General features: G+C 45.1%; 2 protein-coding genes across 2 annotated transcripts; both read left to right on the top strand.

Moving 5' to 3' along the window:
• The first annotated feature begins 530 nt into the window (after window positions 1-530).
• Window positions 531-19,157, top strand: SETD7 (SET domain containing 7, histone lysine methyltransferase). The gene is made up of 8 exons (XM_058024578.1): window positions 531-603; window positions 4,572-4,701; window positions 8,851-9,052; window positions 9,584-9,773; window positions 11,356-11,437; window positions 12,098-12,215; window positions 12,508-12,665; window positions 13,155-19,157. The coding sequence occupies exons 1-8, from the start codon at window positions 564-566 to the stop codon at window positions 13,333-13,335; spliced, it is 1,101 nt and encodes a 366-aa protein (XP_057880561.1). The 5' UTR covers window positions 531-563; the 3' UTR covers window positions 13,336-19,157.
• A 1,840-nt stretch (window positions 19,158-20,997) lies between these two features.
• LOC131084065 (uncharacterized) lies at window positions 20,998-25,202 on the top strand. Its single transcript, XM_058025161.1, has 6 exons — window positions 20,998-21,123; window positions 22,013-22,072; window positions 22,694-22,825; window positions 23,607-23,753; window positions 24,867-24,927; window positions 25,099-25,202. Exons 1-6 carry the CDS (start codon window positions 20,998-21,000, stop codon window positions 25,200-25,202), a joined length of 630 nt encoding a protein of 209 aa, XP_057881144.1.
• Window positions 25,203-26,880: the final 1,678 nt, after the last annotated feature.

Genomic DNA, 26,880 nt, shown 5'->3' with positions numbered 1-26,880 from the left:
ATCAGCACAGCATGGCCAGCTGGGCAAGGGATGGATTGTCCTGCTCTGCTCTGCACTGGGGCGGCCTCACCCTGAGGGCTGGGGGCACTTTGGGCTGCCCCAATATAAAACAGACATGGAGCCATTAGAGAGGGTCCAAAGGAAGCCACGAGGATGGTGAAGGGCCTGGAGGGGAAGTTGTGTTGGTCTGTTCAGCCCGGAGAGGAGGAGACTGAGGGGAGACCTCAGTGCGGTTATAACTTCATCAGGAGGGGAAGCAGCAGGGCAGGCACTGATCTCTTCTCTCAAGTGAGCAGTGGCAGGACTTGAGGAAACAGCCTGAAGCTGTGTCAGGGGAGGTTTAGGCTGGATGTCAGGAATAGGTTTTTCACGCAGAGAGAGGTCGCCATTATCGCGAGGGCCGGGACAGGCAGCTCCAGCCATCCCCCTCAGTCCCGGGCGGCGCTCGGGCCCGCCCTCCGGGCGGTGCTCGGGCCCTCCCCGGGACGGTGCCGGAGGCGGGGCGTGGGGCGCGCGCCCGCCCCCGGTACCGCGGCTGCGCCTTGCCCGCGCCCGCCGCCGCCATGGACAGCGACGAGGAGACGCTGGAGGAGATCGTGGAAGGTGCGTGTGCCGCGGCTAGGGCAGCGGGCCCGCCGCTGCCGGGCGCTGCTGCAGGAGCTGCGGGGGCGCGGGGCGGGGGTGGCGGAGGAGGCGGCCGGAGCTGGGCGGCCGGGGTCGGGCGCAGCGCATGACATCAGTGGGCTTATGCAACGGACGGGCCGGGGCCCCGCACGTGGCGGAGCTCGGCCGGGGGCAGCCGGGGCCGCGCTGGCGCCGGTACCGGGCGGGCGCTCCGGGCGCCTCCCGCCGCCGAGCGCTCCGCCACAGCGGGAGGCTCCGCGCCCCCGCCGCGGGGATGGCGGCTGCTCCGCTGCCATTGTCACGGATCAGTCACGGCCGTGGTTTGTGCCGCTGCTGTGCCCCCGTGCGGGCGGTGGCCTGCAGCCCTGGGCCGTGCGGCCGGTGCCCGGTCCTGCCCCCGGCGGCTGAGGGACACGGCGATGCCCATCCTCGGGGAGAGCCCAGGGATGCAGTCGCGTACGTGCAAATGGAGAAGGGAAAAGCAAGAGCGACTCCGAGAAGACACTGTTGCCATGTCCATGGACAGCAGGGCTGGAGCAGTCCGTATGGGAGCGGGGTTGGCCGCCCTATAGCTAGTATACACCCTCTGTGTGCAGTTCACTCTCACGTGTGGATAACTAACCCTTGAAGAGCTCTAAACACAGAGGCACCTGTTCTCTGGAATTGAATTACTGGTGGAAACCTTAGCAGGCGGGGATGCAGCTCCCCAGCACGCTTCATCAGGCTTCTGGGAGCAGGGAAACAAAGCATGGCATCTCCCTCTGAGGGAAAGCACCAAAGGCTCCCCAAAGGTCCCTCGCAGAGAGGGCCCCGTGGAGAACAGTCACACCTTGCCCAACCATCTCCTTCCTGTGCTGTGCCCTGTGCCCTTACAGATGTGGTTTGCCACTGCCTTTCCTCCCAGCTCCTCAGATCTGTGCCTTGCAGTTGTCTGGGGCAAGGACTCATAGTGTTTTCATCCTTAGATCCCAGATAAAGTCTTCTGCTGCATCCTGGATCTGTTTGGCATCTCTGTGAGCTAAGGAAACACATTTTTAAAGCATCTTTTTTCAGCAGTGTATATGCATTTTTGTGTTTCTCTGAGTGAGACAGAAGCAGGATGCTCTTTGGGGTGAACAGGATTTTGCACTTACCCAAAGGAAGTTAGAAATACAGAAATCAGCACTTCCACTTTGGTTGGGGGCATTTGTTTATGGTTGTGATCCCCCAAACGTCCATCTGGCATCTCTGTGGCCAGAATCTTTTAGTGATGATGCACATTATATGTCATCTGTTAAGTAATAGGGATACTGACAGTAAAGGGCTTTTATCTTTGGTTTGTATACATCAGTGGTTTCAGAAAGTGACTTCATTGTGAACTAGCCCCTATTAGGGTAACTCCTTTTCTTGGAAAGTTCATTGTCTGAGTTTAAGAGGAAGTCTTGGGAGACCCTTAATGAAGCAACAAAAGTGAGATTTTACAATAATTTAAAAATATGTTTAGACGTTTTGGGTTTATTTTTTGCAAATGGAGGAGAGTGGTGAGGAAGGAAAGTAGCACGCACTGCTCCCCATGAAATAATGAGGATTTTTTCCATTTGAAACAGAGGCGAAGGCCTCAGCCATACAAAAAAAAGAGTTGTGTTTATGTTATGAAACTTGAAATTGTGTTTTCCCCATGTTGTTGACTAAGAGAGACCGTGTTTCTTGTTTTGTTGCAGTGGTGGGGGCATGGTTTTATTTTTTTTTTAATAGGGGAAGCTTCTAGCACATTAGAATAATTGGATTCTTTGTATTGTGGCTGAGATTAAGACCCTGTATAGAGGGCACTGGATCAAAGCTGACCATTTTAAATCCCCGAGGTAGTCTGTATCCTGCTGTGCAAAAGGCCTGACGTGTGTTCTCTGTACAGACATGGCAGCTTTTGTGTTGGGCTTTGCATTCCAGCAAAATCCTGACAAGGCTGAATAGTCACAGAGAGCAAAGTTGCAAGAGTTTGTTTTTGTTGTTGCCTTGGGTGTTTAATCCAAGTGTTTTATAAAAGTTTTGCCCCTGTAGTGATGGGGAAATTGGAATTGTATTGTTTAGGGTTCATTAACTTACACCACTGTACCTTTCTATATTGATAAAACTTATTTTAAAAGGCTTTTAATTAAAACTATACATGTTGACATAGTTTTTGGTCTAAAAGAGGTGTCCGTATCAGAAATTTACTGACCTTTTAGTTAAATTGGTCGTTAATTTATTGGTTATTAAATGTTTCACCATTAATGATAATTGGTTAAATTTAGCTAAAATTTATCCTTTCTACAAAAATGGGTGTCCTGACAGAATGGGAGGGGAAAAAAGCCTTTTTTTCTCTTTGGAAAGAGCAGTTTCTGATAAAGAGTTCCTCTTGAAAGTAATTAAAAGCCTTTAGTGATAAAGCTTTTTCCCTTCCACCTTTTGCGCCCTCTTTTTACTCTGTTATTTCTCTCACTGTGAACTGATAATCAGTGCCTGATTGGATTTACTGGCTTCCCAAACTTTTAACTGTTTTCAATGTGGTTTGGTCTAGGGACCTGAAGTGAGAGCACAGTCATTTGCAGGTGCGAGAGGAGCTTGGTGGAGCATGCAGGGGAATGGTGAGGGAGGGAACCCTGGCTCCTGGATGAGTGCAGATTCCTCCCTGCTATTTCTCCTGTACGCTTTTCCAGGTGCATTTCCATGCTCAGTAAAGTGTGCCCATCCTGTTCCCTCCCTGGGCACCAGAGCCCAGGCCTGGCAGTACTGAGGTGCCTGTTTTTGCCTGCGTTAGCCTGGGCTGTAAATCAGTCCCCTCGCACTGATGTTTGTTTCTGCCTTTCCGTATTGGTGATGGACCTTTCCAGGTTAGGGCAGAGTTGATCAGGGAAGAGCTTGCCCCAGAGCCTGCAGAAGTGGATGCATGCACTGTCTCTCATCTCTAACAGGCTGTGTGTGCATCTCCAGGGGACTGGGGCAATCAGTTTGGTTAGAAGCATAGGAGAACAGAAGTATAGGCTCACTGTTATTTATTTTACAGTTTCCATGCAAAATTTATACCTGATAAAATGTCACTGTGGGAGCTGCAGCCCCTGCTCAGTGTGTCCCTGTGCTGAGGGCAGCCCTGCTGAGCTCTGCAGCCAGAGCCCACTCAGCTAAACCAGGCAGTAACCATCCTTTGAAGCACTTCTCTGTTGTTTTCCTTTGGCTTTGAAGAGGCAGTTAGAGATGCCATAGGAGCCTCATTATGCTTTAACTTAGTAGAGTTGGCCATTTATATTCAATAAAACACAAACCATGCAGGTGAGCATCCAAGTGTGTTGTCTCTGCTCTCCCTCTGTGCAACAGTGGTAATAGGGAAAACTGATATGGCTGGGGGTAGGAACAGGATATGAAGTGAACACATAGGAAGGGCACTGGAGAGCAGCATTTAAAATATTAAATACCATGTTGACTGACATAGAGCAAGCGTGGAGCATTATGGATATTACATACTTTTATTTCTTTAAATTCCTGTGAATACAGCTGTATAGTGGCACACCCACATTATCATAAGGCACGTGTTTATCAAAAGAAAAAAATCAAACATTTTCTTATCCTTTTCTCACCAATACGTGTTTTAGATAAAGAATTCTAATACTTTTGAAGATGTATATTCACACAAGTTAGAATACTATAAACCTTGTTTCTTTCAGAAACCAGTTTTGCTTATTCTCTTCTCTATCCTGTCTCTCATCCCTTTTCTTTTATCCTTATATGTTATTTTTATTTAAAGCTATGTGTTACACAAGTACAAACGTCAGTTGTACAGAATGTCTGATCACTGCTCCTAACAGCAATGATCTGAATTACTGTTTTGTACTAGGGAGCTACTGTATTTCTAGTAGCTACATAATGAGAGCAGATACAAAATCTTGCATAATAATTCATGTGTTTTGTTGCTCTTTGTTTGGGTTTGATTTCAGGGCATCTAGATGACGATGGGCTGCCACATGGATTCTGTACAGTAACCTACTCATCAACAGACAGATTTGAAGGAAATTTTGTGCATGGAGAAAAGAATGGCCGTGGCAAATTCTTCTTTTTTGATGGAAGGTACACTCTGATTTTTCCTCTGTATTCTTCCTTCTGCTTGTAGTGATGCAAAACTAATCTACTTTGATTTTATACTGCTGAGTTCCTGGATAAGAGTTCTCATTAAAAATTGTAGCTGGAAAGTTTGCTGCTGCTGCAGCCATTCCTGTGGTGGCTTTGTGTGTGATGAGGTGCCTGTAGTTGTTCCTTGGAGGGAGAATGCAGTGGTGTGAGCTCTTTTAGCACTGACAAGTTATGAGCTGATTAGAAATCATAAGGAATGGGTGATGGTCAGAACTACTGAAACCATGCTGACAGTGACTTGGACATCAAAGGTTGTTACTTCAGGTGGACTTGTTTGCCTTCTAGAAAGTGCAGCTGGACCAGGAGCTCCCTGTGCCAGCCCTCACACACAGATACAGGACCTTGACAGTGAGGTTTGCCTTCTGCTTTGTCAAATTGTTTATCACTTAAAGGACTGAGTTCAATACAGGTTTGTTAGCAACTCTAGTTAATCCTCTGCAAGTTGCTTGTGGCATGATTTTCTGAAAGTAAGAAAGCCCCCTATCATTTCCCTTCTCTTCACTGGGAATTGTGACTGTGAAATTGGGCTAGTCCATGCCCGTGCATGTGTTTTGTTTTCTGATCCTCATTATGACCACCTTGTAAGCCTTACCCCCCCCACCACTGCAGCACTCCTGTGTGCAGTTGCTCAGAACTTCCTCTGAGGGAGCAGCAAATGTATAAAATGACACGATTCTTCATGGTTTTGCAGCTGTTGGTGAGGCTCTGAATAGCGCCTGTTAAACTGACAGTCGTGCTGGGTCTGCTCTCTTCCTGCTCAGCAAAATCCTGAGCAGGAGCAGAGGTATTGTGCTGTCTCAGTGAGTCAGCTCCTTGTCTGTACTTGCCTTTGCACTTGCTTCATACTGGGCATTGTGGGGTTTTTTTCATGAGAAGCATAATATATTTATTCAGTTATGTAGAAAGGGGTCAGGCCTCCAAGCTTGGATGAAGAAAATTCCTCACTGTTGTTGGTTGTGGCCTTATTAAATCTTCTCTGAGTAACTGAAAATCAGCACTGCCCAGCAGCTGAGTTCTCTAAAACAGTTTTGGTGTAAGTTGTTCTGCAGCATCTCTATGGACACATGTACATCATTTTTCTGTGCTGGAGGATGATCTCAGCAGAGTGGCTGCTGATTGCACAGTCACAGGAACTGACCCGCTGTTGTGTTTGTAGGGCTGCTCCTCCATGTAATCCAGGGTACAGGCAGCATTTCCTGGGAAGAGTCAGTTGTGCGGTTTGAGTGTTGCCAACTCTTTTTTCTTTCTTTTTTTTTTCTTTCAGTTTTCCTTAGAAAACTAGAATAGCTGACCACTGATGTCTTCAGAAACTAGCAGAATGAAAACATGCAAAAATAGTCTGCAATGTGGTTTTGGAAAATGGGATGTTTTCATTAACTTTTATATATTTTAAGTTAGCTAAAGCACCCTTAACTGAGCTAATTATTGAGGGTGTCATTTATCTGTCTATGTCCAGCTTGCAAGACTAAGTTGCTTTCTGAAATGGCTGGTTCAGGAATCATGACATGTCGTAAGAATGACCTGGCATAAAACAGGACATGCTGTTTCCATTAAGTGTGCCATGGGCAGGGCTGAGTGCTCATGAGGATGAGCAATAAATACCAGGAATGTCTCTGAACAGCTCTCCCTTTGCAGGATGCTGTGCAGTTAGCTGGCTGCTCAGCACTCGTGGGTGTGTTTCCCTGGCAGGCTGCTCAGTAAAGGCTGACAGCTGTCCTGCTGTTCCTCTGCTGCTGGGGAGCAGCTGGGTCCTGTCAAGCACAGGACTGGCTGCACTGTCAGCATCCTCATTTCTGAGTTTTGGGGAATAGCACTGGCTGCCTTGTTTGGTAAAGGAAACTTCCCTTTACTGGAATTACTGCCCCCTTTCTTTTAAGGGAATGGAAATTTGTTACGAAATATCAGTTGTTTTTTGCCTTCCCCTTCAAGAAAATGGAACAAATCACAGCATATTCTTTAAGAGAGAGAAGTTTGCCCTCTAGCATACTCGCTGTTTTCGATTGTGGACTTGAACTTTCCTTGGTGCCAGTGGTTCTGGAGTGTATTTTGCAGAACTCTTTGCACTATAAAGGCAGGCATGAGAGCCGTGCTTGGCACAGAGCTGCAGCTGCCCTTCCTCCCTAATTGGAAACTCCTGTAAACTGACATCTCCCAGAACTCAGTAGAAAACTATTCTTATTAGGGAAAAAGTTTTCCCTGTTCCCATACAAGAGGGAGTGAGAGATAAATGGATCAGTCTCTATAGATATTAACTTAATCCCTGGAAGGAAATTGGAGTAAGTATTTCCTCCCCCAGTCCATATAATTGGTTTAATTGTTAGATAAAGAAGTATCTTCCATCCCTTCAGGGCATAGTGGATAATGGGAAGATGGTACATTTGATCAATCTTGACTGTGGTAGAATTTATGTTGTCAGAAGTATGATCATCTGAGAAGCAAACCAGAGAAATACAGGCTGGTTCAGGGTTTGTATTAAAAAGGTTTTGCTTATGGAAGACACAGAAGCTATTTATTCATCTTTGTGCTGGTCAAGTCTTAGTTGTAATTATTGTGTCTGGCTGCAGACACCATAATTTGGGAACTTAGAGTGAAGTGAGGAGCAGGGTGGAAATAGCTCAGAAACTCTGAACATCATAAAGGTTTCTGAACCTGACTGTTTAGGTGAGCTTGGTGGACATAGACTCTTTCTTAAGGTATCATCCTTTTGATTTCCTTCGATGAGATGGATCTTTTGGTCACTGCTTGGAGCTTAATACAAAGACAGAAAACATAAAAGTTTGGGTTACACTAAAATAAAATATATTCTTTCCAGGGCTGAAGCACTGTTGCAATTTAGCAATGTTTTAACTTCAACTAGTGCAATTAAAGGTAACAAGACAGAATTTTTGACTACAAAAACTGAGGGTGGCTGCTTCTTTTAAAGAGTAATCCTACATGTGCACGCTGTGTCTGTTGTCACTACAATGGAATTAAAATCTAGTGATCTGTGATAAATTAGAGGGGAAAGTGGCATCATTTATAGTTAAGTAAGGGCACTGGTGTCTGGTGGTTCTCTCATTGTTCCCTGTGCTGTACTGCCATAGCTATCTGTGCAGCTCTGTAGCAACATGGATCAAGAAATCCATTTGACTGAAAAGTAAAGTTATTTTCCTGCCCCTTGTTGTTTTGCATCTGGCGCGCACTGCGGCTTTTACTGTAATATGTTTTCCCATGGAAACCTCACCCAGTTTGCCAAAGTTACATAAAAACAGAGCACGAGGCTTTAGAAGCAAGAAAGTGAATTCTGAAAAAACATTTCTTCCACAACTCTTGCAAATCTGTGTGGTAAAATATGTAGAGTCATGTGCTCACAGACACTGTGTCAGCTTATACCTGAGACGTCTGCCTCTGAAAAAGAATTCTGCCGTGAAAATATGTGTATGCTGGCAGCTGGCTGTTAGCTGAGTGTGCTGAAGTAAAAGCTAAACAGGTTGTGTTCCCTTATGTTAATCCTAACATGAGAAAGAAATATCTGAATAGATCTTCTTTTATGGTGGTAGTAAAGGGTTTGCAAGACAAAACCAAAATGCAATGTTTCTTTGTTTAAATCCAAGTGCAGCACTAGTTCTGTTTGACAGGCTGTGTTTGATTTTAAGATAAATGTATGAAAAAGGGCTGGTTTTAGCAGGGCCTGTACGTATTGCTGGGGAGCTGATGCTGAACTGTGGCAGGTTGCAGTTCATTCCCTGTGTCCAGCAGCTCAGTTTCTTCTCCCCAGAGACATGTCAGTAAAGGTCCACACGCAGCAGGTAGAAAATCCTAATGTGAGAGTGGCCTGCTTGAGCAAGAGTTCCTTCTTTGACCAGGAGTGTCCATTTGCTGACTATTCCAGCCTACAGAAAACACCAGGCATGTGATGGAGATGAGTGATTCAGTGTCTGTGCAGCACACCCTGATGAAAGGGTGCTGTAAGTTGTTTTCTGCCTTTGGAGCTCCATAGAAACAAGTGTCTGGTTTTCACCTCGGTGTTCCAGTGCGTTGGGGCTTTGGGTTCGCCCCTGAGAGGCGAACAGTTTTCCAGTGCTGTTCTCTTTCTCCCTTCACCAGCACCCTGGAGGGATACTATGTTGATGATGCCCTGCAAGGGCAGGGAATCTACACCTACGAGGATGGCGTGGTCCTTCACGGCACCTACGTGGACGGAGAGCTGAACGGCCCGGCGCAGGAGTACGACAGCGACGGGCGGCTCATCTTCAAAGGGCAGTACAAGGACAACATCCGGCACGGCGTCTGCTGGATTTATTACCCGGTAAGCCTGACCGCCCTTTGCATTTTCTGAATGCTGCCTAGAAAATAGAATTCCCAGCAGCATTAGTGAATATAAAAGCAGACCTTTACTGGAAAGCTGTCAGGGACTCAATATGGCAAAAACTGTACATGGTACAGTAAATTCACGATTTTCTAATGTTTGTTGATTAGTGTAACTATCATGTATTGTCCAATTAAAAGGTTAATTGATTAGGTAATAAGTGCTTGGGTTCTGCCCCACTGGAAGCAGTCCCAGGCTTCTTTTGCCCCGCTTTTGTTATGTCAGGTCCAGAATCTTGTTGGAAAACAGAACATCCTCATAATTGGTACTCTTCTTGGAGCAAGACTAAAGAACATCTCAGGAATGTGTTTATAAGGCTAGCATATTGTTCCTAAATGTAGGGGAACAGGATAGGAAAAGTAATAGAAGCTACAAATGCATGAAAAATATGAAAAGCTAAAAATCTTAGGCATCAAGTATAGTAAAGTATAATTAAATGCTTTGCCTTTTCTTTCTTGCCTGTGCTCTCAGGATGGAGGCAGCCTTGTGGGAGAAGTGAATGAAGATGGGGAGATGACTGGAGAGAAAATAGCCTATGTGTATCCTGATGGAAAGACTGCATATTCTGGAAGGTTCATAGATGGAGAAATGATAGAAGCAAAACTGGCAACTCTGACAGCCGTTGAGGATGGCAAACCTCAATTTGAAGTAGTTCCAGGCAGTAAGTTCAGCTAACACAAACTTGTACTCCTGCTGCCAGCCCTTTGCTGCAGACAGCTTGGTTCCTGTGATGTTCCTCACTGGGCACTGGCTGTGCTGACACAGGCTGTTAGTGAGGGGCCCTTTCTCCAAGTCACAGAGGAGGATGGTGTTTGTCCTGGAAACAGATGGGAAATGCCCCCTGTGTGGTCCTGCCCAAGTGCATTTCATGGCCCTTCTCTCACTGCTGTGCTCATGGGCACAGTCCTGCTTGTCACACATTCCAGTGCCCTCTGTACCAGGTGGAAAACCTGCTCCATTCACCCTGGTGATGGTGCTGCAGCATTTCTTGCAATGAAATAACTGCAGGAGGAGAGTGAGGCCCTGGTTTGGCTGTAGCTGTCAGCTGGGTTTGTGCAAGTCAGTGTTTGCACTGTGAATGTTCTGGCACCTGCGCTGCTGCGCCAAGACTGGAATCAGTGAACCAGATTCAGTCGTTGTGTAATGGTGTGATTCACCAGCACCCTTCTGTGTGTCTGGTCCTGCTGGCAGAAAGTGGCTGTGAAGTGCACAGGGTAGGATGGGGCCTTCTCCACCTGCTTGAACCTGTAGTTGTGATGTGGGTTTGTTGTTCTGAGGTGTTTGTGATGTTTGGAGGAGTGTGGGTTAAGCTGCAGTAACAAGCAGGGACTGCTAATGCATTTACTGCTCTTCTAGCAAAAAGTGTCTCATTTGACATGAAATAGGCACATCAAGCTCAGTGAAAAGGTATTGACAGGCAAATGCATGGGAGTTTATTTTCTCTCAGTTATGATAGCAAGTCAGAATTTAACTTAAAACTTACTTTGTAGGAGGGGTATGATTGTGCTTTGTAGAGGGGATAAAGTTACACTCAGGAGGAAGCTGCCTTCAGCCAGAACAGATCCTGGGCACCAGGGGCAAAGGCCTTATATCAGACTTTGTACTGTTCTGTTCTGTGGGGTTTTTCCCCCATCTTATTTCACATTCTTCTTAATCTATGTCCAAGATAGTCCTCTGGCATTGAGGATAGGGATATAAGAGTATAATTACAGCTGTACCACTAAGTTCCTTATTAATGACAAAAAATAGAGGACTGTAGCAAGCGTGCTTTCTGATTACTAAATGTTTTCTTCTGGCCGAAGTCTCTGCAGGATCTGGGCTAAAAAATATTTCATATTTGAAGTAATCAAGTTTTTGTGGGTTTGTTGGGGATTTTTAAATGAGCTGTTCAATATATCCTTTTAAGTTTTGTTTTACTTTAAAATTATGTTTAGAGACACTAGGAGGGTCAGTTTTGGAGGAGTATCCAGTCCTCCTCTGCAAGTTGGTAATTTGAAGAACATAGTTATCATCTTTTTGTATTACTCTAGAATGTTGAGGGGAAAAACATAATCAAAAAGCAGTATCTCATTTAAGGCCTTTTGCAGGTGCAGTTCTGTTCAATACCTTTTTTTGGAAGTTTAGCATTTTTTGCAGCCCTTAAAATTTAGTTTTTCAATGTCTTAATTAAGTTAAGGATTGTATACTCTCAGTACTGCCAATTAGTTGATTTCCTTCATTGATGTCTGATTTTTTTTTTTTAGGCCCAGTGTACAGTTTTGACAAATCCACTTCATCCTGCATTTCTACAAATGCCCTTCTTCCTGATCCTTATGAATCAGAGAGGTAAATGCTTTTTCTTCTCCCCATATTTCTTTACTGTTACCTATTTAGAGTCTAATTTTGCAAGCCTTTTTTCATCTAAAACTTAAGGATGTGTAAAGGTTTGTAAAATGGAAGCCCTGTGTGTACCTCAACTGTATGTGCTTTCTGATACTCTGAAATATCTAAATAAGGGATTAGTAAAATTCTTGCTTTGATTTGCATTGAGTACTTGAAGATGTGGTGCATCACCTTGAGAACTCCTGCTTCCCAGTGCATGTACATACCAGCAACCCCAGCTTGGTGGGGACTTCTGGGGTTCTGGTATGTTATTGAGGGCATTCCTGAATTGAAACCATCATTGTGGAGTAATAGTGGATTGGCCCTTAAAAAAAATATATAAGTTTTCCAAGTCAGCCAAAACTTTCCATGAAATCTCAGTTTTGACAAAATAGAGAGAACATATGGAAGAAAGAACATAGGGAAGAGAGGAAAGAAAGGAGTTCCATAAAGAGGTTTATTATGATGTTGATCATGATAATAATAATAATTTTGTTTTGTTGTTGTTGTTATTATTAGCTTTATTGTTATACTGAAGTATTGGGCTTTATCCTAGTAGTGTTGTGCTTCTTGACAATTAAAACTGCAGCCAGTCACAGATTCCATGCCCTGTTCCTCTTGTAGGGTGTATGTGGATGTCTCCCTCATTTCCAGTGCTGGAGAAGGATTGTTTTCAAAAGTAGCAGCAGAAGCCAGTACAGTGATGTCCTTCTATAACGGAGTGCGAATTACACACCAGGAGGTAAAGAAAAGAAAAAAGTCAGTCTGAATTTTCATTGCTCCTCCTGAGATTTTCTTTTCATAGTAGGATCTAACACCTACTGCCTTCCCACCCTAGATTTAACATGGTGGAGTTTATTTGAAAGAAAGTGCATGCTCACCTATGTATAGATTTTAAAAGTGTGTGTTGTTCTTTCCATGACGTACACCCATGAAAAGCTTTATTTGCATATATTTTGAATGTTGGCTTTCAAACCGCTGACAAAGTTGCTCCCTCCTACACACAGACATTGGATTTTTGCCTTGCAAACTAGGTAGACAGCAGAGACTGGGCCCTCAATGGAAATACAATATCCCTGGATGATGAGACAGTCATAGATGTGCCAGAGCCCTACAACCACGCTGCCAAGTACTGTGCCTCGCTGGGGCACAAGGCCAACCATTCCTTCACTCCCAACTGCACCTATGAGCCGTAAGTACAGCCCTGAGTTTGAGGGTGGGAGCTGCACCTGGCTGGCTGGGCTCACAGGGGTCCCTGGGCAGCTGGGTGAGCAGCAGGGCTGGGCTGGGAGTAACAGTTGAGGCACTGAAGGAGTTCCTGCTCACCTGAGTTGGAAATGGGCTACCTTATGGTCCTTGATGTCTGTTGGGACTTGCCATGGAGGATCTTGAAGTTTGCAACTTGTTCGTTTTGTCACAAACTTTGAGTTGCTTCTGGATTGTAAAATGCATCATCACAGTTCTCTAAATCCTAGCTTGGCTAGAACCACGCTGTTTTTGCTGAACTGCCAATGCTTTGATAAATCAATATTTTTGCTCATATTTTTAAATATTTATGAGGTTGACTCAAGTCTGCTAATTCAACATCAGATTATGCTCTGAAGTGAGTGAATTCTGGAGCTGTTCAAGGGGCTGGCAGAGTATGGGAATTGACAGCCTAGCAAAGATGTTTTTTCCCTAGGTTTGTTCATCCTCGTTTTGGGCCCATCAAGTGTATCCGTACCATCAGGGCTGTGGAGAAGGATGAGGAGCTGACAGTGGCTTATGGGTATGATCACAACCCTGTGGGGCAGAATGGGCCTGAAGCACCAGAGTGGTACCAGCTGGAACTGAAAGCTTTCCAGGCTGCCCAGCAAAAGTGACATGGGAGCACCTTCTCCGTTCAGCAAACTGAAACAGAAACTTGGATCTATGCACTACCTTTATACTGAAAACTGGACAACCAGGGATTGTTCATGCTGTTGCATCATAACCTTGCATTCTGTGTTAAGAGATAAGTTCCTTGGATACTAACTAGGTTTGACTGTGTTACTCATAGCAGATTTAAAAATTAGCTAGCATTGCACCAGTCTTATCTGAAGAAATTATTTAATATTCTATACAAGATGTGGTATTCTTTGGTAGCTTCTGCTTTTGCACCATATGCAAAGATGCCAAAAGACTAGGAAGAAACTAAAATGGGTGTATCGTTCACTTTTAGTCGGCAGACTTATAGTGTTGCTCTCTACCTGCCTAGGCATTATTGTGCAACTGCATTTTGCATATATGCCACTTGTGATGATAACAGTAATATTTTGATATTCTCTAATAGTAGCATAATTTTGCCTTTTTAAATCTTTGATCTGAATCTTGCAATAGAGCAGTTTATTTATTAGCATATAGGAGGCTGGGTTTTAACTCCCCTTTCCTCTTGTCTGAACATTGTTCTTTCTACAAATCCTCTTTTGCAGGAGCAAATCCTTTCTAACTAGTGGAAAGGCTTGTGTGTGTATGTGAGAGTGCTGTGTGTTGGTCTCTGTGGCTCTCTAAATAGTATAGCAACATGTCTAAACCTAATATTTATCTAGCCTGTACGGCTGACTTATTTTATTTAATTTATTATTATGACATGCAAACAAAGCTGTTCTTTGCATGAAGATTTTGTGAAAAGGAGAAAACAGACTTGAAAGACTTCCAGAAGTACATGTTCTGGACAGCAAGCACATGACTTGCATCCGTGTTCATGAGTTGGTTTGTGTATTTTCACCTGTTCAAGTGGCCAGTTCTCAAGGCAAAAGATGCTTGGATCTCCATGGATTCTCTGAAAGGAGGTGCATGTGTCTGGGGGCAGGCTGTAGTCCTTGGTGAAGGAGAGCTGTATCTTTTCACTTGATGTTCACTTGATGGAACAACATAGCCTTATAGCCATCTTTTAGTAGTTCTGGTTTATGACACAGTGAATTAACATAATATGAGGTATCAAAAGATTATTTTTTTTAAGAAAAGATATTAAAAGATTGTTTTTGAAAGACAAACAATGAATGTAAAAACATCACTCAATGCTCATATTTATAAACAGCAGTCAATCCATAGCTTTGTTGCAGCCAGCAGTGGGGGCTTGTGAATATTCATCTGCAGGGCTATGTTCTGAGGTTTTTCAGGGCTAGGGAAATTGTCTCTTTTTTCAGATACTGTACTGGTCTTGCCTAATGCTGTATAAGAGAGAAATCATGCATTGTCTTGATCTGGATACTGGAGTCTTTCTGGGACTCTGATGTTCTCTTTTGGGTTTAGCAGCTTAGGACAAACTCAAATGCATTTGCAACACTTTCTTTAAATGTTTGTAGTTTTAAAAAGTTTGTATATATGTAACATAAATGATTTGAGAATCGGACCTACCTTTCTATTGCAACACATTTTGGTTCTTGCTTGAGCTGTTGGAGGCATCTGGCTGTCTGGGGAGCTGGGCAGGGAGAGTTGTTGGGTACCTGCAGGTAGAAGGATGAGGCTGCTGTTAAGTGCAGTCTGAGAATCAGTGCTTTGGTACCTGAGGAAAGTTCGCAATTACTCATAACAGCCTGGGCTCTGTTCAGTCCCTGCGGCTTCTCTCAAACATTTTCCATCCCCTGATCATTTCGGTTTGCACAGAAGTCACTCTGTGCATGTGCTGAGGCGGGGCACAGGCAGGCTCAGGGTATTGTGGCACTCTTTCAGCAGTGATCTGCACATGAGCTGTGACACCTCCCGTCTCCTCGTGCTGGACACTCAGGTCACAGCTCCACGTCCCGCCCACGGCAGAGGTGACAGGTCAGGGACTCACCTGAGTGTGCAGAGACACAGCCAGCCTCACAGGTGATGGAGAGTTGGCAGAGGTCAGTCAGCTGCTCAGCTTCACTAAGTGATTCTCAAAGAGAAATACGCATCACTTCATCTGTCCCTTCCTGCCCATGGATCATCACTTTAGGTCATCAGCCTCTGGGTAGGGAGCTCTTAGGTGTATCTTGGGAGTTATTGCACCAGGGCCGTGAAGTTTGCAAAGTGAGGCTTGAGTTTAGGTGCAGGAAAGAGCAGAGGGAAGATGTGACTGAACCCTGCTGGGACAGGATGGTAACTCTTCCACAATCTCGATAACCTGCTTTGGACTGCTGGCCTCTCTGTGCTCACTGGGGAATTGTGTCTAAAATGTTCTGATCTCTAGAGCTCCTTTGCCTTCCTTTCTGATCAGTCTCTGATTCCTCTGCTAATCTCCTGTGTGGAGTTGCTTATGTTTTAATAGATTTGTCAGTCTTCATGTTGCCTGATTTTGAGATAAATAGAATATAGGTGCTCTTTGTGCATCAGGCTTGAAGATTGTATCCTAAAATAGGGAATTCTAGGGAAAAAAAGGCACTGAGGTGTCCTGTGTCTTCTCAAAAAAATTGGTGAGAGTCAAGCAGATTCTTTTGTACATGTGTGTAGCCTGGTAGGTAGCATGCCACAGCTGTGGCTGTTGTCTCTGTTATCTCTGCTGTCCTTCTCAGCTCTGTAAATCTGTTGGTCCTTCTATAACTCCCTTCTTCAGAGACCAACCTTCTGTAAAAGTTGTGATTGCAGAGCTGCTTTGGCTTGATTCAGGACCAAGCCTTTTAACTCTTCTTTGTTTTCTCTCTCTTCCTGGTCTGTTAGCGTGGAGATGGCTTTTGCCACTGGGTGGTGAAAGAGCTCAGTGTGTCCTTCCGAGGGGCGAGCTGGCATCCCCTGGTTCAAACACAGGTTAGTTACAGAACTCCAAATAATGCCTTAACTTGGTCAGTGTGTTGCAGCTCATTCTCTGGGGCTCACTAGAGAGCAAGACCAGCTTCACCAGGCTCCTCATTGGTAGTGTGGTGACATCCATAGACAAAGACCCACACCCAGCCATGGTTTTTGTTTGGGGCAGAGGAAGTATCACCTTGCACAGCAATCTTCTTGGGTCTGTAGGATGCAGCTGACTACTGGTGAATATGCAATAAATAAAGAAGCTCCACTTTTTAGAGTCTGGCCAAAGACCTTTCCTGTTGGTACTGAACTGGGAGGAGAGCTAGTGGCTGTCAGCTGAGCCTGAGTGAGCATCTGGCTCTTGGGATACCCACTGGGAATAAATAACAGCATAGGAAAACCTGGAATTGATGCATTTTTCAGGTACAGATCAGTTCCCAAAATCTGCCTGTGATCTGCAGTGCTGAACATGGCTTCTCTGTGATGGGAGGGTTACTTGAGCTCCTTTATGAGAAGCCTGTGTCACGCTGTATTGGAGGCTGCTGATTGTCTCTTAAAAACTAAAATCTGAAGTGGATCTTCCTGTGATGGCAGCACAGGGTTTTGTCACCAAGAATACAGAGGCTTTGTTTTCTGGAAGTGACTGCTGTTGGAGATGAGAGCCAGAAAAGTTGCAGCTCAGAGCTGCCTGCTCCGGGAGTCACCACTGGATAAGAAGGAAGGAAAAGGGCTTAGGCCGTGGAGGGGATGTCTGAAGTTGAGTCTTGTGCTATAATTTTACTTTTGGGGATCCTGATTTTCTTTTAACAAACCTGAAAAGGCTTTTAATTCCCTTTTTTAAAAAATAATAATTATAAAAAACTTACCCTCTGTAAATACCTGTAAATTTTGACTGCTGAAAAAGTCAAAGGAGATACATGGAAATGGCTTTCCAGCTGTGAGAGTTTTTTGACTTTTTCTGCAGTTGCCATGATACCTCCTAGTATCTCCTAGGATGGCCCATGCTTTTAGTCAGGTGAAGCTCCTGGGGAGGTTTTGGGAGCTTTGGGAGGCCATGGGGTGAGGCTGCATGTTTTGGGAGTGACTAGGCAGGCTTCTCCTTGGCACACAGATGGCAGTGAGTTTTTTCCCAGGGGTCTTGTAGCATGTTGCTAGGAGCTGGAAGCAACATGCTACACGAAGCAAGAGCTGTGTCAGGGATTTCTCAGCCTCTGTCAGGCACTGGAGGAGCAGAGTAGCCAACATATCCCATCTGCTAAGAGAAACTCCTAAATTACAGAAATTGACACTGTTTTGTTTCCTTCCCAGCTGTCTGCCCTTGTCCTCCAGTCAAACCAGCGCTCACCACTTGGGTTGTGCCAGGGGTGCAGCGGGGTTGCTTCTGTCCCAGAGACCTCTGTGATCTGTGTCCTTTCACTCGTTAGATGGTCTTTAGGAAAATGCTGCTGCTGTGATGAGGTAACATTACACAGAGCCAAGTATCTGCTGCTTTGTTCTCCTGTGGCCCAGCAGAATTGCTGGAGCTGTGGGTGCCTGAGGGTGCCTGAGGGCTTCACCTCCAAGCACTTAAAAAAACCAAATTGCTTTGGACACAGTGGTACTGAAGTATCTTCTTTTATGCTGGGGTGCTGCCTGTTCCTCACTTCCACTGCACTGCTGTGTGCCAAGCAAGGAAAGCAGGTGGGAGCAGCTTCATCTGCAAGTGCAAATGAGCTTCACCTGCAGTGAACTTGTTCCTTATGCTTCATGTAATGGAATCACAAGAACTGTATTGTTGGACAAAGTATTTCTAAGCAGTCTTATAAGGGATTTTTTTTTTTAAGGAAAAAAAAGAGGTGCAAGATTAAGTGCATGTTTACTTGTCCCGGATCAAAGGTTTTGAACACTAAGGTCGCTCTGTCTTGAGTGGACCCTCCTCTGTCTTCGGGCAGTAGAACTTCCCACCCTTTTTTCTCTTTACCATTTTACTGTAATTCTTTTTTTCCCCTAGGAGAAATATCTGTACAAAAATTATAAGCAATTAAAAGTTCAAGCCATAAAATCATGAGTGTGGGAAGACCCGCTTCACAGGTTTTAACATTTGTTTGTAAAATTATGTTTGTATGAAATATTTTCATGGTAGAAAGACTATTTAAAAAAAAAGTTCCAGTAAGATCTAAACCAGATTTAAAGGGATGTCTTTTTGTAAGATGCAAGTGTAATTGAATACCAGTAAGTAGATAATTTTTTTTTTTTTTTAGGGGAGATGCAACAAATGATCCTTAAAATTACAAATGGTCGTTTCTGCTCTTTGGGGAGGTATTTATGCAGCATTACATGCAGCCGCCATAAATAATTGCAGTAGCAAGGCTAGTCACGTTTCCAGGACGTACCTCTCAGCTTGTCTCTTCATGATACCCTACAAACAACCCATCCATCCTTCCTGTAGATTCCCTTCTAGAAAACTTTTCCTACTGCAGCTGTAACAAGTTTAACTCTGAGCTAAGAACCAGACTAAAATTGTGTATTACTTAACAGTTTCTGCTGGGCCTTCTGCTATTTTAATACTCTCTAGCCCATAATTACTGGGTGTCTCTGTTCTGAAGAACTAAGTGCTAAAGAATAATCTCTGGGGTAAGCTTGTACATGTGTTAACAGTTAACCCCGGAGTATTCAACTTGTGTACAGTACTTGACAGGTGTTTTATGACATTTGTACTCGAACTATGAGCCTTACTGAACATCTGTAAGTTTATTCATGACTTTTAAAAATGGATAACTACAAGAAAGATGTTTACATGAATGATGTTTGCCCTTCCTTTCATGTTATGAATGGGGTTTTTATAGTGTGTTTGGGCGTATGTGCAAGGAAGCAAGATAGGTGTTTCTGGGGAAAAACAGACTTGACAAACATTTGTAATAAGTGAATTTTAAAGATTGCTTTAATTGCGCTATGAAGGCAATGCAAAAATAAACTATTCAACAGAAAACTATTGTCTCTCCTTGTTATTTGTGTGTCACCGTTTTGGGCATCCTCTGACCTCTCCCCCTTCCTTGTGTCCTGTGTGACCACAGTTTTTGCTGATGCACAGGAGCAGGATTTCACACAGTTACACACATCTAGGCCACATTATGTAAGTAATGAATGAACACCTGACACCGCTTGTTGGTTTTTTCTGTCACCTCTGCTGCTTTTCTTACTCCTCTTTGCCAGGGGAGCCTTTGCCTGTCATCCTAAAGAACCAATCATACAAGTCATTAACAATATGTGTGGAGTTTCATGGAATCTTACAAGCACAACGTGGCTTAGAGTGCGAGAGATCTTAGATGTGATCATGGTCACAGGGGTCTCAGGTTGAGGGAAGAGATGATCTGACTCCATGTTTCAGAAGGCTTGCTTTACTATTTTATGATATATATTACATTAAAACTATACTAAAAGAATAGAAGAAAGGATTTCATCAGAAGGCTGGCTAAGAATAGAATAGCAAAGAATGATAACAAAGGCTTGTGGCTCGGCTCTCTGTCCGAGCCAGCTGACTGTGATTGGCCATTAATTACAAACATCCACCATGGGCCAATCACAGATGCACCTGTTGCATTCCACAGCAGCAGATAACCATTGCTTACATTTTGTTCCTGAGGCCTCTCAGCTTCTCAGGAGGAAAAATCCTAAGGAAAGGATTTTTCATAAAAGATGTCTGCGACGCTTAGAAATGATCTAGTTCCGCTCCCCGACCTTCTACTAGAGCAGGTTACCCAAAGCCCCATCCAGCCTGGCCTTCAGCATTTTCAGGGATGTTGCATCCAACAGGACCTGTGAGCCACCTGTGCCGCCTTCCCCAGCTCACAGGTTGCAAATGTGTATGGTGAGAAGCAGCACTTACAGCGGCAGGAGGGGAATACAGAGATAAACACGGCCCAGTTGCTGTGGGGCAGGGATGCGTGGAAGGCCCGGTCCCGGCAGCCTGAGGGTGCCCGGGGCGGGGCGGCCGCTCCCGGCGAGGCGGGACGGGGCGGGCGGAGGAGCCGCGGCCCTGCTGGGTCACGGCACGGCGCGGGGAATTCTTTGGGCCCAGGCTGGGAATTCTGCCTGGGTCAGGGCACTGCTCGGGGAATTCTTTGGACACAGGCCGGGAATTCCGTTCCCCGGCCGCGGAGCAGGAGCTGTCCGTGAGGTGAGGGCGCGGCGGACCGGAACGGAGCAAGGGGACGCGTGGGCACACGGGAGACGGAGCTGGAGCCGGAGCCGCCCCTGGAGAGGGCGTGCGGTGAGCGGCAGCAGCCACGGGGAGTGTCGGGGCTCGGTGCTGGCCGCCCCAAGGGAGCCACGGCGCCTTCCTGGAGAGGTGCGGAGCTTTAGTTCCACATGGGAGAGAGCCCTGCGCTCTGAGGGCAGCACAAACCAGGATGGGAGAGATGCGCTCTGAGGGCAGCAGAAACCCCAAAAGGAGAAGGACAGGAGAGGGCCTGGGCACCCCTTGCGCTCTGAGGGCAGCAGAAACCCAAAAGGAGAAGGATGGGAGAGGGCCTGGGCACGTTGTGCACTCTGTGGGCAGCACAAACCCCGGAGGGGGAAGGTCAGCCATGGGGTCTGAGGTGACAGTCGCGCATTCCGCTCCAGCGTGGTCGGGAATGGTGTCCCAGGCTCCTGGCACAGAGCAGCAGCCCCAGCCGATGATCCCGCCCTTCTCTCTCTCCTGTTAGGAAGAGCCTTTCTCCGAGCCTGGAAGGCCCTGGTGCAGCTCGCCAGTCTCCATGTTCAAGGGTTTATGTGGGAATCAGAGCAGAATGGATCGGTATCGGTATTTCATCTTTAACCAGAGGAACATGGTCGTGCTGGGGATGTTCCAGCTTGCCTTCAGCACCGTCTGTGTCACCTGTGGGTTCATAGATGGCATTTTCAGAACAGAGTCCCAACTGGGCAAAACCAGAGCTCCAATTTGGGCTGGCATGGTAAACTTTTACTATATTTTCTATGCTTTGTTTTGCAGTGTTTTTTTCCCCCGCTGCTACCTACTAGTACTCATATTGGGGATGGGAGGGAAGCCAGGATTTCTTGCCAGCTCTTCCCTTGTTTTATGCTTTGAACTCAATTAATAAAAATTTCCTTATAATGGTATAGCCAGAAGAGTGCAAGCAGACTTTCCTTTGAAGGAACTAAATTAAATACATTTGTGCTGGATAATGTAGAAAATGGGACACAGTGACAGTTGACTGGGGTTTTTTGCAGAAGCATAGTGACCACAGAGAGGCCACCAAAGTTGAGGAGGGGAACACCTTGTCCTCTGCTCAGGTAGATGAACCTGTGTCCCACAGCACAGTGCCCCTAATTTTGGTACTGCAGTGAGGTGTGGGCAAGAGGTGTCCCTGCTCCCTGGCATTCAGCACCCTGATTCACCCTGCTGAGCCATGCTGCAAGGAAATCACACTGAAGAGCTGTCTCCAGGGCAGAGGCTGCCTGGCTCCTTTCATTAGCATCTTCCTTTCCTTTCCAAGATGCATATGGACTTGGCAAAGCACCATGCATTTTCAGGACCTTAAATCAGAGTTATTCAATCAGGTTCATTATTTTGCCCAACCCACAAAGCTCTGGTCAGCAGTAGCAAGGCTGTGCTGTGTGGGTAGCAAGTGGGCAAGGTGCATGTCACTCGTGTCCTGCATCCAAGAGATGCTGCAGAGGAAAACAGAAGAAATGAGCAATTCTCTTCCCATTTCTGATGCAGCAGTTACTCTGATCCAAGCCTTGAAAACACCTTTCATGACTTTTCATTACTCTGTAGCAGTTTATCTTCTGAATCTGCTGCTAGTCTCCCAAGCTGCCATCTCCTTTTGTGCTCTGCAGGTGATGGGAGTCCCAGGCATCCTGGCTTTGTTCTCCTCGCAGAGGAAGAACCCAGTTCTTGTAAGCTGGAGGGGCAGATGGGTGTTTGTGTGCATGGGGCAGGGGAAAAATACTGGGGCAATCAAGAACAGTCTGAGGAGGGAATGAGCTGACTGGTCCTCCTGCAGAATTGCGAGCTTATTTCTTTGAGTTACCTTCACAAAAGCTGCTGTCTTTATAACCAAGAGGAGGATGCAGTATTACCTTGCTTTCTGCTGCAGCAGACAGGCACTGGGCCTAATAAAAAGCAAATTCTCTGTAAAAACACTTCATTTCAATGCTTTTCTTTTGGTGGTCCTTCATGTTGTTGAGCACTGTGTACACCAAAATTTGAAACGAGTTAAGAGGTTCGCATTTCCTAGGTGGGTTTCTCCAGCCGTGTAAACTCCAAGGGAGTATACTGTATGCAAATTAAAGGTCTTTAAGTGGCACCTCTGATTAATATTCAGGACTCAGCTGTAACTCAGAAACTCAATGTTATGAAAACCTCTACTTCTCTGTGTTTGGCTGTTGTTGCTGGGGATGTTGCGGTGTTGCGGTAGGTCAGAGGCTACCATACAAGCTGTAATGCTTGTATTGGCCAAGGACAGCTTTGATTCCTGCTGCCCTTCTTTTTCTCACCAAAATTCTCTGTCTGTCTAGGTGAATGTACTGATAGTTGCTTCCATAATCTCTTGTGTTGCCATCTTCATTGTAATAGTTTATAGCTCCTTCACACTGAGCTATGGTGAAGAGGAGGAGCTGAGTTCTGCCCCAGTCCATGTTATCCATACTGTAAGTATTGATATCACAATTATTACTGGGGAACACGCCACCCTTAATCTGCAGGCAGTGCCAGATGTGGCTTACAAACAGAACCAGACTTCTAGGAGGGTGACACTACGTCAGGTTGGCTGCTGTTGCTTCTTAGTGCAAAAGGGAGGTGTGGGCTGAGCCGTGAAAAAATACTGGTGCTGCTCAGGGAAAGGTGCTGAGAGCATCCCTGGCCTGGTTTGAGACAGTGCTTGCAAGGCTGGAATCTTTCAGGTGATGAAATTACAGGTCAGCTGGGTAAACCTGGTGTTATTTCAAGTGTATCCTCCACAGTAAAGCTGTAGAGAAGGAATGAAGCCTTTTTGTATCTCCGGTCTACAAGCAATTGCTTGCTGCAGGGATAAAGGCATTCCAGAGAGGTGAGGCTGATCATTAGTTTATTGCAGGACAAATCAAAATGCCAGGCTTCTATAAGGTGCAGTGCAGCAAAACAATGTTTCTCATACTCAGTATGAAGTAGAGCAGCCATTCCTTGGGTTTTTACTCATTGTCAAAGCTATTTCCAAACCCAATTGCCATTGCATAGCATCTCACATTTAATCAGCAGCCTTATTTCCCTGCTTGCTCAGTTTGAGATTCATACTTGGCTTGCTTTTCAGAGCACAGGAAAATCTCAAATAACACTGGCTATGAATCAATCTCCTATCATGCAATGACAGCATTCTTGCAGTCATTAGGTTATTTTTTGGTGGAGAGTGTCACTTTTTGAGTATGGCTTTACCGTGTGCGTTTGTGTTTGCAGAGGTTTGTGCTCAGTAGGGTTGTCCAGGGTGCCAACATCGCCATGCTGGCCGTGTCCATCTGCAGTGCCTGTTGTGTGCTGGCCATGGCTTACCTGGGCTGCCGGAGCCTTCCGCGCTGCTCCTGCTACGACAGCGTCACTGGCATGGTGAGTGAGGGAGTGAGGAGCCCAGGGCGCAGCCTGGTTTCTGCTCAGTGTTGGTGGGAGGGCAAGAAACCCAGGGGAAGGTGTGTTTTTCCTCTATGAACCTGGTCTCGGTTCCTACCTCAGTCGTGTCACCCTGTTTATTTGAGATTTTCTAAGCCTTCTGATGTTGACATTCTTGTAGTGAGCTTTCTGACACGCTTCCTGTAAATAATTCATTGTTTTGCATTCCTTTATGGAGGAAGGGAAAGTTGATAGACTGTTAGTTTGTCCAGTGTCATTGGAGAGGTGGCACTGTCACCCTCCAATCCACTGTCACTCTTGGAAAGCTACAAATGTTGGAGTCAGAAAATAAACTTCCCCTTTTTCTTCACCTTGAGAGCAGCGCTGTGCACTTGTGTTCTTTCGTGTCCTATAGTGACACAGTCGTGCAGGGCTAATTCTAAGAAATTAAGTGGGATATTAGAAGGGTTTTTTATTTCTTACATTTTTTCCTTTTACTATCTCCCTCTTATTACAGTCTCATGTAACATCTAATATAAGTTATCTCTATTTTCCAAACCGTTTGTGCTGAAGCTACTGTGGCCCCGTTTCCCAGGAATTCTGCTATCCTCAAAAACTGTTCCTCTCATCTTTAAGCCACCAGTTGCTTCTGGTGCAGCATTACAAAGACTTGCTGGTACTTACATGCTGGAACTTCAAATCCAGTAATGAAAGTATCTCCAGTGCTGTGTGTGCAGTGTTGGGAGGCTGACATGTGTAATTCACTCCTCATTCCTAAGGACTCTGCCTCAAGTGATGGGGCCCACGGCATCTCTGCTAAGTGAGCTCAGTAAATAAATAAATACCAACTGCTTCTCTGCTAGAGCAGGTCTGGTGCTGTGTTATTAAACATGTGCATCCAACCATTTGGTTTGGTAAGGAATTAAAGGGTACAGGCCACAAGGCAGCTGTTCCTCACTAAAGACACCGAGTGGGTAATGTGAGGTTGCTTTAAACTTTCAAACTTAAACATGTTAGGAGCTGTGGACTGCACAGACTTTTAAAATAAGTTCAAGTGTATCTTGTTGAACAAATTTCCAGGTGAGGTATCTGATGGTGCTGTTTTTTCCATAGGAATGGTTGCAGCCCAGTGAGGACCAAAATCAGGCCGTGGAAATGATTTGTGCTGTACAAAGTGAGTAACTCCTTTGCCTCCACATATCTGGGTGTTCACCAGGGATGAGGAAGGAACATTCTGAATAAGGTTTACATCCCAGGCCAAAATCCTGATAACCAAAAGGCACTGAGGATTTTGTGCAAACATCTATACCATGTTTAATGTTTTTCACTTTCTTTTCTCACACAGGCCCTGGGCGGGGAATTTTTACCTTCACAGATCGGTTTCCAGCCCAGGATGCAGATGCAGAAGAAGACACATCCAAACCTCCACCATATATCAGAATGACTTGAAAAAGTGGCTGAATATTCTGTTCAAATGTGGCAAGACAGATGCAATCAGTTCTTAATCTTTAGAGGTGGTTATGCACTTTTCCTTGGCCATTTGAAAAACGCACACAGAGTGAACTAGTGATTGTCCAGCACTGAGCAGAGATCACAGTGCAGAGGGAAACATCTGCAGGTGATTTTGAACTTTCAGAATTTGTACAGTGAAAATACCTCATTGCTTCTGGGAAGTGAGAGCATTTTTTAGTCCGGCTTTTGTATTTAAATCATGTCTTATTTCACTAGAATTCATCATGTAATTTGTGTAGCAGTGGCATTTAAATATTAAATACAATTCCTTTTTCTTCAAATGCTATCTCAATTTCTCCCTCTTACTGCATGAATTATTTGGATGGTAATGAAGGACACCCTTCATCCTTGAGCTTCAGAGTGTTTTCCTTTTACTCTTGGGAGGAATGGGGGCAAGTAAAGCTTTTGATATGAAACCTTAATAGTGCCATTCAGATGCCTCTGTCAAAATGTGGCTTCTGTGGGGTGTACTTGATTAGTTTTAGCACTGAGGTGTAACTATAGAATGTGGCAGGAACTGGAGCTGCTGTAGCTCCTCTTATAAAGTAACTTGAATACTCTAAATTCAGTTCAAGTTTTCCTATTTTGACTTTGTAGATTGAAAGTTTAAAAGAAATCCTTATTTTAGGGCCTATTCTGCTAAAATGTATTACAGATCTAGACAAAAGTGTTTTGTGTATTTTCTTGAGGGCACCTCTTGTAGTTCCTCTAGACCAAGGAACTACAGCTTCCAGTCAGGTTCCGTCATATTCTGAAGTGCACAGAATTCCCAGATGTACTTTCTGTTTCACTTTTAGGTGAATGCCAAGTGTTGATCTTGCCTGCAGGCCTTGAGCAGGTAGTGGTAGATGACTTAACCCTTGGTACAGATTAGCTCAGCATTTGAACAGGGCCTGGAAAATAAGTTGCCATCTCGAGAAAGTGGACAGTAGGATAAGTGATACCCACCATGAGGCATGGAACTCCAGGAATGATCTCATATAAAACTTCTCTAATTGCAGTAAGTAAGGTGCCTTTTGTGGTCCCAAGAGAAGAGTTGTTATTGATTATTTTCTCTAAAGAGTGAAGTCCTTTTCATAATGCTGGTAAAGGGACTCCAGTACCTAAATGGCTTTAAACTCTAAAGAGTGTGGGTTTAGATTAGATATTGGGAAGATTTTATTTTCTGTGAGGGTGGTGACACGCTGGCACAGATTGTGCGGAGAAGCTGTGTCTGCCCTATCCCTGAAAGCTCAAGGCCAGGCTGGATGGGGCTCTGAGCAGCCTGCTCTAGTGGAAGGTGTCCCTGCCTGTAGTAGAGGGGTCAGGATGAGGTGATCTTTAAGTCACTTCAAAACGATTCTATGATTCTGTGAGGATTCTGCAAAGATGTTACTCAGCTTTTTTTAGTAATCTGGAACAGAGAAACACTCTTAGCCACATACTGAGGAAGTCTCAGTGAACAGAGACACCCCTCTGTGTGTGTAAGGTGCTTGCCAAGTGTATCTGTTGCTGACTTCAACCATTACAGTTATTGATGTCTGGGAATATCTCAGATTGAGAGAGCAGCCCTAACCACCAGGCTCCCTCCACAGCCCTTCTCAGGTCACAAATTGCTTCTTCAGCCAGGGAAGCT

Source organism: Melospiza georgiana, chromosome 5 (genome assembly GCF_028018845.1).
Source record: "Melospiza georgiana isolate bMelGeo1 chromosome 5, bMelGeo1.pri, whole genome shotgun sequence".
NCBI lineage: Eukaryota > Metazoa > Chordata > Aves > Passeriformes > Passerellidae > Melospiza > Melospiza georgiana.
This window is presented reverse-complemented; position numbering and strand designations above follow the sequence as displayed.

What these genes read in the sequence shown, in the direction of transcription:
- LOC131084065 (XM_058025161.1), top strand. Translation starts at nt 20,998, where the DNA reads ATGGTCGTGCTGGGGATGTTCCAGCTTGCCTTCAGCACCGTCTGTGTC. An exon ending in CAGTCCATGTTATCCATACT is followed by an intron (nt 22,826 to 23,606) that starts GTAAGTATTGAT and finishes TTGTGTTTGCAG; the next exon opens with AGGTTTGTGCTCAGTAGGGT. An exon ending in AATGATTTGTGCTGTACAAA is followed by an intron (nt 24,928 to 25,098) that starts GTGAGTAACTCC and finishes TTTCTCACACAG; the next exon opens with GCCCTGGGCGGGGAATTTTT.
- SETD7 (XM_058024578.1), top strand. Translation starts at nt 564, where the DNA reads ATGGACAGCGACGAGGAGACGCTGGAGGAGATCGTGGAAG. An exon ending in GCTGGAGGAGATCGTGGAAG is followed by an intron (nt 604 to 4,571) that starts GTGCGTGTGCCG and finishes GTTTGATTTCAG; the next exon opens with GGCATCTAGATGACGATGGG. An exon ending in TTCTTCTTTTTTGATGGAAG is followed by an intron (nt 4,702 to 8,850) that starts GTACACTCTGAT and finishes TCCCTTCACCAG; the next exon opens with CACCCTGGAGGGATACTATG.